We start from the raw sequence: 13448 nt of genomic DNA on the forward strand, positions 1-13448 counted from the left end.
TAAGGCCTCTCCTTCCGGCATTCTTTTCCTTCTCAAATGGCTCTTTTGCAGCCTGCCTGTTGAAAAACAGCTTCTACTTTCCACATCCTTCCCCAATCTGAGGTTTGCACAGCCAAGATCAGACCTCACCTTAAGATAACTCAACCTAAGATAACCTCAGGTCCTACCACAGCCCAGGGACACAGCCTGTTTCAGCCCCAAGGCACAGCCGGTCCATCTGCCCAGCAGGCTAGGCACAGCCGCACCTGCAGGACTTTTGCTCATGCATTTCCTCTATCTGCCTGGCGGCCCTCTCGGCTTGACAAAATTCCCAGTGTTGGGTCCCAAAGTGCCCTGATGAAATGACTATCCTCTGAGAAGTCCCTTAACTCCAGAGAAGGGCTTCTCGCCCCAATGGTTCCACCAACAGCCCCATCACTCTGTGGGCCTGGCCCTCTCCCAAGAGCTTACAGTTAGGTGTCTCCTGCCTGGTCCTCTCAACTATCCATCCCTGGGAGCAGAGACGTGCTCGCTCCCCGCCGCAGCTTCAGCACCCCGGGCAGTTCCTGGCTCTGTAAACATTTGCTGAATTAAATTGAGACTCTTCTCCTGATCCTACCCTAACAATGGCTCTCGCTGAGTAAGCATCATAATGTACCAGGCACTTTCCCCGCATTACCTTCAATCCTCACAAGAACCAGAGACCTTATGCATCAGCAGAGCCATTTTCCTGATGGAAAGCAACTAAAACTCAGAGAAGTTAAGTAACTTGCACAAGGTCACACAGCAAATAACTGACTGAACTGGCTCCAAACTAGGCAATTGGAGCCCCAACTCTTTCCTCTGCACTAGGAAATTTAACATCTCTCTTTTTTAAAAAAAAGATCTTATTTATTGATTTTTTTTTTAGAGAGAGGAGGGTGTGTGTGGAGGAGTGGGAAGCATCAACTCATAGTTCCTTCTCATATGTGCCTCAACCAGGCAAGCCCTGGGTTTCGAATCAGCAACCTCCACATTCCAGGTCAACATTTATCCACTATGCCACCACAGGTCAGACTAACATCTCTTTTAATCACAAAAGAGCTCAAGAGTTTATGAAAGTCAAAATAGACACTCTCCTCAAAGCTAAAGATCAAGAGAAAGCAAAGAATGTGATGACTTCAAGATTCAGATCCAGGCCCTGGCTAGTTGGCTCAGCGGTAGAGCGTCGGCCTGGCGTGCGGGGCCCCGGGTTCAATTCCCGGCCAGGGCACATAGGAGAAGCGCCCATTTGCTTCTCCACCCCCCTCTCCTTCCTCTCTGTCTCTCTCTTCCCCTCCCGCAGCCAAGGCTCCATTGGAGCAAAGATGGCCCGGGTGCGCTGGGGATGGCTCCTTGGCCTCTGCCCCAGGCACTAGAGTGGCTCTGGTCGCGGCAGAGCTACGCCCCCGGAGGGGCAGAGCGTCGCCCCTGGTGGGCGTGCCGGGTGGATCCAGGTCGGGCGCATGCGGGAGTCTGTCTGGCTGTCTCTCCCCGATTCCAGCTTCAGAAAAATACAAAAAAAAAAAAAAAAAAAGATTCAGATCCAAAAGCAAAGGAAAGAGGCTAATGTGTCTCAGACCTCAGCAGCCACCAGGTAACAGCTGCAGAAGAAATGCCCATGGACATGGCCAAGGAACAGAGAGTAGGTCCTGAGAGAACAGGTGTGGAGAGTGACCCTGCAACCTCAGGAGTCGTCTGGACAGATTTCTGACCCTCAGTCCCTCTCCAGGGCCACACAAGATAATGCACAGGTGCCCCAAGAAACTTGGTTTGGTCCAACCTCTCCCCACACCAGCCTCTTCCCTCAGCCCACATGCATGTCCTCACACACACACTGATTCCATCTAGAATACAAATTCTCTCAAACCTCCACAGGCATTCCTCAGACTGCCAAGATGAGTCTGGGGCAAAGTGTGTTCACTATTTGCTGACCTTGGTATGGACTCTGATCCAGGAGACAGCTTTCCCCGAGGTCAGGTTTCTGCCTCTAAACCAGTAGGGAGCCACAAAAAATGTGCTCAAAAGTTACCAAAATGTGTACACGTTTCCTGAAAGCCACTGCCCGTTGCCCAGGAGAGTGAGAAGAAGGAGTAGGCAGGTTTGAAAGGAGCAGCAGCCTTCTCCAAAGTCCAGTTCAAAAATCTCCCGAGGCCGTCCCCTCTGCAGTCAGCATAAAGGCCCGGCGTGTGACCAAAATCTACACACAGGCCATGTACAGGGACTCTTGCAGAAATGACACCACTACACTAGGAATTCACACAGACACATTCTGCAGGGAATCTGGAAAAACAAACTATATAGGTTTGTAAACACACACATCCTAACTACACACGCACACATACAAAAGCCCTGCAAAATTTCAGCGGGTCTAGAAAGAGCTGAGATTCCTCAAGAATTCAGAAGTGAGGGAGATGGGAAGAGAAATGGTGTTCTGTGACTTGTCATGGTCAATGTCTTTCATCTCGTGTCTCCCACTTCAAGCGCCTGACCTCTCAGCATTATTCGTGGAGCTCTTGGTCCAGCTCGCACCTAACCCTGTCTGAGTGCTGAATGCAACACACCCTATGCCCCAAACCCAAATCCCACTGGTCCCATTGTCTGCCAGGGTTGGGGATGGCTGGATGTGAGGTAGGAGACCAATGCCAGATACCTGCAAGGGAAGAATTCTTAAGGCTCTAAGGCAAACAATGGGGAGGGAAAAATGAGAAACTTAAACTCCATCCCACCTTGCCTGCAGGTCCTCAGAGCTTACATCCACACACTCCACTCAGAACACAGCCCAAGCCCCAGGTGCCCAAAAGGAGACGTGGTTCCTGGCAAGCATGAGGAGCTTCCCTCCTGGGTGCCAGGAAGGCTTTCTGGCACCAATTCGTAGTCTCCCTAGTGCTGGCACAGTGGGGAGGACCTGCCAGGCTGAGCGTAGGGTGCAGGTGTGAGAATGGGCGCTGACAGCCCCGCCGAGGGCCCTTTGAATCCCAGCAAAGGAAAACAGTGGCGCTCTTGGCTCCTGGCTCCTGGCTCCTGGCTCGAGAAGGACCCTGGCAGGCACTGACTCGTCTACTGGCTGCAAAGCCTGGCCTCAACGGTCCTACCCCCAATCCCAGCCCTGAACTGCGTCTGAGTGGGAGGGCAACCTCGGAGCTCCCCGCGGGCTAGGGATGGGGGTAATACTCACAGGCGCTCGGTATTCCGTGGGATGTTCTTGGGGATAGCCTGCAGCCCTGTGCCGTGACAATCCACCGTGGTGCCGGTGCAGGTGCAGAGGGCGGGGCACGCCGTGGCACCCAGTCGCCACGCGGCTGCCCACAGCAGCAGCCAGAGCTCCGGCCTGAGGAGCCCTGCCGGGGACTCCCTCTGGGGCGTCAGCGCCATGGTGCCCTCACCGCGTCCCTCTGGCGTGCCAGACGACGGCAGCGGCTGACCATCCCCGTCCGGGGCGGCCTCCAGGTGCAGTCCCGGGGCAAAGCCACCGAAGAGACCGCTGGCTGGTGCGCTGCGCCCTTGCGGGCTGGGAGGGACCTTGCTTCTCCAAGCGACGGCGCCTGTGCGCGGACGGAGGGAGGGTGCCTGGGGCGGAGGGCGCTCGGCTCCTCTCCGGTTTCTCGCTGGCTGCGTCTCTCCTTCCCTCCCTCCAGCTCCCAACAGACTGCCGAGGGGAGGAAAATGGGCAGGCTCCGCGCGCTCACGCACCCCGCGCGCACACACGCGCACACACTCTCACACCCGCGCGCTCGCTCCCACCCGGCAGTCATCCATCAATCGAAAAGCACACATCCAGGGCCAGACTCCTCCCCGCCCTCCCCCACACACCCCATCCCCGCCCCCGCCTCCCGACGGCCGCTCGGCTGCTGCTGCCAGCAGCGTACAGTTTCAAAGGTAGAAACTACAAGGCGCCGCGAGTGGGCAGAGGGAGGCGGGTGGCTCACTGTTCTACCTGCCGCTGCCGACCCTCTCTGGCTGTACACACACGCGCACACACACACACACACACACACCGAGGATAAGCACTCTTGGACTCAAGCAGTTGGCACCTCAGCCTCAGCTGCTGGTCCAGAGGGGGTAGGGGATCTTATTTTGCTGCCTGGATCCCTTTCCCTGAGCCACAGACAAGCTTTCCTCGACGGCAGAAACTGCTCCCATGCCCCATCGAACTTGCTTTGTCAATTCACGGTGAAAGGAAGCCCCACACTCTTAGTCATCTTCAAGCCACCTACCTTACTTAGCGTGAGACCTTAAGGGCGGGATTGGGGTGGCGGGGGAGGGGCGGACAGGGAACCAAACCCCCCAAATAAAGGTCAGCTGTGATTTGCTGGTACTTTTTCGTAGGACCCAGACATCTCATATCCGTTGTTCAGCACCCTGATTCCACGCTGCCTACGGCCTGGCAAGAAGAAACAGTTGAGCAGCTCAAGAAGCACGTCCCTTCACAGGAATTGGTTTTCCGGGGTTTCTTCTTAGGAGAAACCAGAAAGAAAGATGGTGATTCTGAGAGCCGAGGCGCGGGGAAGTGGGGTGTGGGGCGGTGGTGGTAAGCACAGCTGGCCTGAGGAGCGGTGTGGTGCTGATGTGCGCTATAAGCCTAAATTCTCCTCATCCACCAGGTAAAGGCTCAGGAATTTTCTTTCCCATCCTAACGGAAATTCGCAGCATCTCTATAGTCACTGCACATACTGTGTGGCCAGTACGTCACAACTAATGTGGCTGATTTTATGAGCTTTTAACAGTTCTTTTGAAGGTTTTCACATTCTCCTGTCTATGACCTGCATCCAGGGCCATAGGTCCTTAGGCATCAAGTCAATCCCAATTCGGAGGGAAGGGACTTTCTCAGGGGTCTTAGTGTGGTGTGCTCCTAGAGCACCTTCCCGCAAATCAGGTCCCCCAGTGCACAAAGGCCTCCCACCCTCTCCCTCACAAAGTTCTACTCAGGGTACGCAGTCCCTTCCCTCCGGGCCTTCCCCAGCTGCCTCAGGCCGGTTAAAGCTTCATTCCTTTGAGCCTGCTGCTTTGTTTATCCGCTCTTAGCTGGGGCTCTGTTTACGCAAGTGGCTCCTTCCTGACACTCCCCTGGGGCATGCCTGCCCCCAACACATGGCTTCCTTGCTTCCTCATTTGGGCACTGAACCCAGCCCCTGGCACTTAGTAGGTCTGTCACAGACTGGAGCTCACAGTGTTGTAGATGTCTGGTCTCCAACTTTCTGATCCAGTGGTGGTTGCCTCCCTGGCCCCATGACCTCAGCGGGCTTCTTGAATCCAGGCCCCATGTGGAGAGAGAGAGTGTTGATTAACCTGGCAGCATGCCCTGGGGCTGCAGAGAGGCGGAGGCAGAGTAAAGGGGCAAGAGGAGGGTGGAAGTGGGCAGGGGTTGCATGGTCAGCCTTGCCTTTGGCTCCCAAGAGCCAATCACTGCCCCAGAAGCTTCTAGACTAGCCTGAACAATGAATCCCAAGCAGGCGTTAAGCCAACTTGTTACTGCCTAGCAAGGCCTGGCCTTTGCTTTAAAGTGGGGAAGGAAGGAGGGCCTTCAAACCCAGGACAAAAGTTCCTCCCACCAGCCCATAATGAGAGTCCCTGCCCCAACAGCTGGGCAGCTCCCCAGCTTGGCTCTCATGCCCATGCCCTCCGTCCCAGAATCTGGCCTGCTCCCCAATTTGGGAGACAGCTCGCCATGAATGAACGCAGCTCATTAGCGTTCCCAGCACATTATACAACCGCCTGGCCAGCCTCACACCCCAACCTCCCCCTCCACCCCGCCCTTTGCTTGTTCAGTTTTCTCTTCCATACCCCTCCCTCTGCTGGGTCTCCTACCCCCTCCCTACAGCCAGGCCACCTGCTCCCTCTGCGCGTGGGGCGGGGAGGAACAGGCCTCTCGCACTGCTCCTGCGGGGAGTGCTCCAGCCCCACCAAGCCCCACTCTGCCCACTGGCTACCATCAGGCAACTCCCCGAGGGATCCCTAGGGCTAAGTGTGAGCCTTCTCTGAGTCACCTCACCTTGTGTGCTCAGGAGCTGCGGACCACGTCCTGCCTGGGACTCAGGGAAACTGAGCCCTCGTTCCAGCCTTCTGCTCAGGGTCCTCTCTCCAGCTCCACCAGCCCCTTCTGAAGCACCCAGAAGGCAGAAAGCCTCGGTGAGGTTGCTGAGCACTGTGCTTTAGATTTCCAAACTGCAAAAGGCAAGAAGGAGACAAAATGCCTGCTCTCTGAGCATTTGTTGAACACCATTTATTTAGCATTTATGTACTATGGACAGTGCACTGGGACTCGGCAGGTCACCGGGGACTAAGAATGAACCGGTGCAGAGTGAGGTCATAGTCCAGCGAGGGAACAGAAAAAGGAAAGCCACTAAATCCAATTAGTTTGGTAACAGGGAGTGTGAATCTGCAGAGGACCCAGAATGTAGGACTCAGGGGAGGGCTGGAAGGCTCCCTGGAAGAGGAAGCACTTGAGCTGAGTATTGCAGGAGAAACAGGCATTGATTGGCTGAATTACTAAAATGAGAAGAAAGGTTTCCTGGGCAAAGAGAACTTCGTGAAGTAAGGCACCCAGGCAGCAGCGTCCTCGGCGGCTGAGCTGGCAGCGTCAGCATGGCCAGGGTTCGGGTGGGCAGTGGAGGTGGAGGTCGGAGAAGTGATGGGCTGTACCCCAGAGGGCTTGCTATAGCCAGTCTCTGACTTTCCTGGACTTGCAGTGTCCCCTGGCTTGTCCCTGCACCCAAGCACATGCCTACATACATGTGTGCTTACAATGCACTACTCCCAGAATCAGTGACAGTGTGTTTCCAAGGAAAGGACTGGGTGGTGGCAAGGGGACAGTTTCAACATGTTTTTTTTCTACCATTTGTATTTCTTTATCTGTATAGTATGACCTAACCCTGCATAACCACCAATACATTTTTAAACATCCCCTGAGTGCTTATTATAAATGTCAATACCTAAGACATACCTGAGACCTTCTTAATCAGAATCTTCACAGCACGTTGGGAAGGGGGGGGGGTGCTTTCAGAGATCACACTCTAAGAACCAAGGTCTGGTGTACTGAGTTAATGAGTTTGAACTTGAATCTGAAAACTCTGGGGAGCCATTGAAGAAAAGGGCCTGGCAGGGACAAAGGGTCTAAGGCCTGCCTGCCTCCCTCCTCTCCAGTTTACACATACTGTTAGCAAGCACAAGACACATCAAAGAGAAAGATAGCCACGGGGGAGGGAGGAATAAAGGGGAGGCAACAGAGCCATGTGACATGAGTGCATAGTAGCTTCAATCACAAGATGTCAGGGCTGGAAATGGGATGAAAAAATGATCAAATCCAAATACCACTGTACAGCTGGTGGCCCACAGAAGTGAAGCAAGCAGCCCATGTGGCAAAGGAGTTGCCGAATTGAGCCATGAATGAGTCTGGATCTTGCTCCCCTAGGGCACACACCCGGGTAAAACACAGCATCCAACCCACAACGGACTTATCACCCTGTAGGGACTGAGAAACCAGGAATCATGGGAGGCCATGCCAGAAAGACTTAGATATTCTAGTTTTACTCTCTAAACCCCATGATGCACTCAAATTTGGAGAGCAATGGGCCACTTGAGACTCAATCACAAAGTTTCTCGACTTAAGATCAAGTGGCTTTTTTTTTTTTTTTTTTTTTTTTTTACAGAGGCAGAGATAGACAGGGACAGACAGACAGGAACAGAGAGAGATGAGAAGCATCAATCATCAGTTTCGCGTTGCGACTTCTTAGTTGTTCATTGATTGCTTTCTCACATGTGCCTTGACCGTGGGCCTTCAGCAGACCGAGTAACCCCTTGCTAGAGCCAGCGACCTTGGGTCCAAGCTGGCGAGTTCTTTGCTCAAGCCAGATGAGCCCGTGCGCGACCTCGGAGTCTCGAACCTGGGTACTTCCGCATCCCAGTCCGACGCTCTATCCACTGCGCCACCACCTGGTCAGGCTCAAGTGGCTTTTATAGAGGCTACCATAGGCATCCAGGACAACTCTAGCAGATGAGAAGCACTGAGAACAAGAGAGAAGCAAAGAGGGGAAGAAAAAAGAGGAGATGAAAGGGAGGAAGTAGCAGGGTAAAGAGGGTCTGTGCAGGCAGCGCGTGGCTCATTGACTTGTCAGACATTGATTACATGCCAACTGTGAGCCAGGCATTGGGATTATTAGAGATTTTTTGCTTGGGCTTTGTTGAGCTTCTTGTATCTTGTTCATAGTTGTCATCAAATTTGAAGTTTTCAAGCATTATTTCTTCAAAGTTTTTTATGTCCCCTTCCCTCTTTCCTCTCCTTTGGGGACTCCACTAACATTTATTAGACCACCTGAAGTCCCATAGCTCATTGATTTTAGTCTTGTTTCTATGTGTTTCATCTTGGTGAGTTCCTATGGAAGTGTTTTCACACTCGTTATCTTTTCTTCTGCTGTGACTAATCTGCTGTTTATCCTATCCAGTGCAATTTTTTTTTTTTTTGTATTTTTCTGAAGCTGGAAACGGGGAGAGACAGTCAGACAGACTCCCGCATGCGCCCCACCAGGATCCACCCGGCACGCCCACCAGGGGACAATGCTCTGCCCACCAGGGGGTGATGCTCTGCCCCTCCGGGGCGTCGCTCTGCCGGAACAAGAGCCACTCTAGTGCCTGGGGCAGAGGCCAAGGAGCCATCCTCAGCGCCCGGGCCATCTTTGCTCCAATGGAGCCTTGGCTGCGGGAGGGGAAGAGAGAGACAGAGGGGAAGGAGGGGGGCGGGGTGGAGAAGCAAATGGGCACTTCTCCCATGTGCCCTGGCCGGGAATCGAACCTGGGTCCCCCGCACGCCAGGCCAACGCTCTACCGCTGAGCCAACCAGCCAGGGCCCCAGTGCAATTTTTATCTCAGATATCCTGGTCTTCATCTTTAGAAGGTCCATTTAAGTCCTTTTTTTTTATCTTCCATGTATCTTCTTAACATGCTTATGTTTCCCTTTATTTTCTCATACATATAGAATATAGTTGTAGTAACTAGATCGACGCATTCTGTATCTGTAGTGTTTCTGGGTTAGTTTTAATTGGTTACTTTTTTCCTTTATTATGAGTCATACTTTCCTACTATTTTATATCCTGGTAACTATAGATTGAATGCCAGACATTGTGGGTTTTACATTGTTGGGTGCTAGATAGATATTCTTATATTTAAAAAAAAATAACTTTAGGCTTTGTTCTGGAAAAGAGTCAAGTTAGTTGGAAACAATTTGAGCTTTTTGAGGCTTACTTTTAAGCTTTCTTACAGCAGGACCAGAGTAGCTGTTAGTCTAGGGCTGATTACTGAGGCAACACCCTTCTAAATACTCTCCCCAATCTCTATGAATTTGGAGGCTTTCTACCCCTGCTGGTGTGAACACCAAGTCTTCCCAATTCGGTGGGAGTGCCAAAGATTGTTCTGCCAGCTTCTTTTGGGTGGAGCTTCCTGGCTTCAAATACTTTAGAGCATGCCTTGGTCGGTGCCCAGCTGAAGAGCAGGGTGGGATGAGGCATGTAGGATGGAACCACCTGCAAGTTCCTGGCTGCAGCCATTCCCTCCCCAGTGAGAACTCAAACCACATGTCGACTTCGTGTGGGCTACCAGCAGCATGCCTCTCTGGCCTAAAACTTCTCTCCAGGTTGTATGCTGGGCCAATTTAGTGCTCGCCACACTGTTTTCCCTCTGGAAGGAACCACCAACCCACATGACCACTGTCTAATGTCCCATGTACAGTCTCCTTTATATTTTTTTCTGGCTTTTTGTTGTTTAAGGTAGGATGGTACATTTGGCTCATTACTCCATCTTGGACATAAACAAATTTGTAAAAGATTTTTAGCGATAATCCTTGTATGGTCTAACACTCCCAGTGAGGTGGGAGAGAAGCAGGCTAGCAGACAGTCACTTTGCTCTGACTAGTACACGGAAACTGGCCAGCGGGGAAGGGGCTTCCATCACATGGGGCTTCTCTCCCTTTAGGAGGACCTCCCACTCTTTGCACCTGAGTCCTCGTGCTAGAACGCTCTTCCTGCCATCCTCAGCGTGGCCTGGTCCTCCGAGCCCCAGCAGCCCTTCCCTGACCAAGGTCTGGGACAGCCCCCTACCCTGCCACATGATCTCCTGGTTCCTGGGGACCTCCCCCTAGAGCACTGACATTTACCGTAGTGAGTGTGCGTAAAGGCCTAAAGGATGATTCAGAAATAGCCAGTTGAGCAGGAGTGAATGAGTGTTCCAGACAGAGAAGACAGAGGAGGAGAAAGCCCAGAGCAGGAACAGGCAGAGGAGGGCCTTTTTTTTTTTTTTTTTTTTTTTCATTTTTCTGAAGCTGGAAACAGGGAGAGACAGTCAGACAGACTCCCGTATGCGCCCGACCGGGATCCACCCGGCACGCCCACCATGGGGCGATGCTCTGCCCACCAGGGGCAACGCTCTGCCCATCCTGGGCGTCGCCATGTTGCGACCAGAGCGCCTGGGGCAGAGGCCACAGAGCCATCCCCAGTGCCCAGGCCATCTTTGCTCCAATGGAGCCTTGGCTGCAGAAGGGGAAGAGAGAGACAGAGAGGAAAGCGTGGCGGAGGGGTGGAGAAGCAAATGGGCGCTTCTCCTGTGTGCCCTGGCCGGGAATCGAACCCGGGTCCTCCACACGCTAGGCCGACGCTCTACCGCTGAGCCAACCAGCCAGGGCCTTTTTTCTTTTAATAGTTTATTCTTTTTTTTATACATTTTTAAATTTATTCATTTTAGAGAGGAGAGAAGGGGGGAGAAAGAGAGAGAGAGAGAGAGGGAAGGGGGAGGAGCAGGAAGCATCAACTCCCATATGTGCCTTGACCAGGCAAGCCAGGGTTTTGAACCAGCAACCTCAGTGTTTCCAGGTTGATGCTTTATCCACTGCGCCACCACAGGTCAGGCGAGGAGGGCCTTTTGACATGACAGGGAGTAGGTTTTCAGGAGCATGCTGGTCAGGGAAGGGCAGACAAATCTGTTAAGGAATAGGGCTGGGAAAAAAAAAAAGGAATAGGGCTGAATCCTAAGGGAAATGGGAAGCCTTCTGAGGGCTTTAAGCTGAGGAGTGAGATGTGATCAATTTTCTCTCCTCTACTTTTCCTCTAATTCAGCCCTTTCTTCCTCCTGTGGCACGTGGGAGAGTCCTATCTGGAAACACATGGCATACCCCAAAACTCACACATGAGAAGGAGGAGGCAGCCTTCTCCATCTGAGCCAGGCTGCAATCCTCTGAAATCCAAGAAGATGGCAAAGACTAGCATCAGGAAATTCATTAATCCCCATGAAACACGGGAGCCTCATCTCTAAGGAATAATCTTTTTTTTTTTTTTTTTTTTTTTTTTTTTGAGGCAGAGACAGAGAGTGTCAGAGAGAGGGACAGATAGGAACAAACAGGAAGGGAGAGAGATGAGAAACATCAATTTTTTGTTGTGGCTCCTTAGTTGTTCATTGATTGATTTCTCATATGTGCCTTGACTGGGGGGCTACAGCAGACTGAGTGACCCCTTGCTCGAGCCAGCGACCTTGGGTCCAAGCCAGTGAGCCTTGCTCAATCCAGATGAACCTGCGCTCAAGCTGGCGACCTCGGGGTCTCGAACCTGGGTCCTCCACATCCCAGACCAACGCTCTACCCACTGCGCCACAGCCTGGTCAGGCTCTAAGAGATAATCTTAACTGCTAACAAATACTTCCATTGTGTCTATAAATTCTAAGGGCTTATAATATTGTAACAGATTTATATATTTAAATATTTAATCCTCCCAACAAACTTGTGAGGTAGGTACTATTTTTATAAATGAGAAGCTGAAAGTTCAGAGAGATCTAGTAATTTATCCGAGGTCACACAGTACATGGGTGGCAGAGCCAGAATATAAATTGGGGATAATTTATATTTATTTTTTATATCCAACACCTGGAAGTGCCTTACACTGTACTGTCATGTAAGTGTGTTCATTTCAAAAAAAGCCAAAACTGGTGAGAGTTTTAGGGAAAAGGTCTGTCTAGAAGATGTCCTTTTGACAAACCGATGATTCATTTTGTAGGATTCCTTTTTCTCCTTTCTCCTTAACTTCTTCTGCAAAGGAATTCGGTTTCTGGGTCGGCTTGGCACATCCAGATATTCTTAGACTTTGCCTTGCCTTCATACACCACGGATGGGGACTTCTAATCTCAAATGCAGTGGTTTCCTCAAATTGACAAAAACCTAAGCTCAGCAGTTCATTTGCTCAAGCCAGTGACCTTGGGTGGGTCCAAGCTGGTGAGCTTTTTGCTCAAACCAGATGAGCCCGCGCTCAAGCTGGCGACCTCGGGGTCTCGAACCTGGGTCCTCCGCATCCCAGTCTGACGCTCTATCCATTGTGCCACCGCCTGGTCAAGCTATAGGTGATTTTTAACCTCTTCTTTTATACTTTCCTATATTTTCTGTATCTTCTACTATAAACAGGCTCTAAAAGAAATTAAAACATTAGTTTAGAAATAAACATGTGGCCCTAGCCAGTTGGCTCATTGAATAGAGCATCGACCTGGCATATGGACAGGTTCGATCTCCAGTCAGGACACACATGAGAAGCGACCATCTGCTTCTCTTCCGCATCCTCTCCCCCTTCTCTCCCTCTTCCCGTCTCACAGCCAGTGGCTCAGTTGGTCTGAGCATCAGCCCTAGGTGATGAGGATAGCACAGTTGATTTGAGCATTGGCCCCAGATGGGGGTCCCTGGGTGGATCCTGGCCAGGGCACATGTGGGAGTCTGTCTCTCTATCTCCCGTGTTCTTGCTTAAAAAAGAAAAAAAGAAAGAAAAATGTAAACATTAAATCTATAATCATTGCCTGATTTTGTGTGTGTGTGTGTGTGTGTGTGTGTGTGTGTGTGTGTGTGTGTGGCAGAGACAGAGAGAGTCAGAGAGAGGGACAGATAGGGACAGACAGACAGGAAGGGAGAGTTCTTCGTTGTGACACCTTAGTTGTTCATTGATTGCTTTCTCATATGTGCCTTGACCGCGGGCCTTCAGCAGACCAAGTAACCCCTTGCTCGAGCCAGCGACCTTGGGCTCAGGCTGGTGAGCTTTTGCTCAAACCCGATGAGCCCGCGCTCAAGCTAACGACCTCGGGGTCTTGAACCTGGGTCTTCCGCATCCCAGTCCGATGCTCTATCCACTGCACCACCGCGTGGTCAGGCTGAATATAATTACCATTAAGTTTAATATACTAAAATTAACAATTTTATGAGCAAACTAAATGCTGAATAACACAATTTATGTTACTGCATTGTCAGAGCTTCTATAGCTCTGCAAAGGGTGTTTAAAAACTAAGTGACAGCTCTCACAAAATATCTAGAATTTGTGGAAACAGAGAATATATGAGAGGCTACCAGGGCAGAGGGAGGTGGGAATGAAGGGTTACTGCTTACTGAGTACAGAGTTTCTATTTGGAGTGATGAAAAGTTTTGGAAATGGGGTGATAGTTGC

General features: G+C 51.4%; 1 protein-coding gene across 1 annotated transcript in view; it reads right to left on the reverse strand.

Annotated features, from left to right (window-relative positions):
• Window positions 1–3508, reverse strand: part of SLIT1 (slit guidance ligand 1) — a 200288-nt gene extending 196780 nt beyond the window's left edge. Inside the window, exon 1 of the mRNA XM_066240548.1 lies at window positions 3176–3508. Coding sequence (XP_066096645.1) covers window positions 3176–3372 — 197 coding nt within the window. The 5' untranslated portion in view covers window positions 3373–3508. The remainder of the gene's footprint in view (window positions 1–3175) is intronic.
• Window positions 3509–13448: the final 9940 nt, after the last annotated feature.

The sequence above is a fragment of the Saccopteryx bilineata genome, chromosome 7 (assembly GCF_036850765.1).
Source record: "Saccopteryx bilineata isolate mSacBil1 chromosome 7, mSacBil1_pri_phased_curated, whole genome shotgun sequence".
Lineage (NCBI taxonomy): Eukaryota > Metazoa > Chordata > Mammalia > Chiroptera > Emballonuridae > Saccopteryx > Saccopteryx bilineata.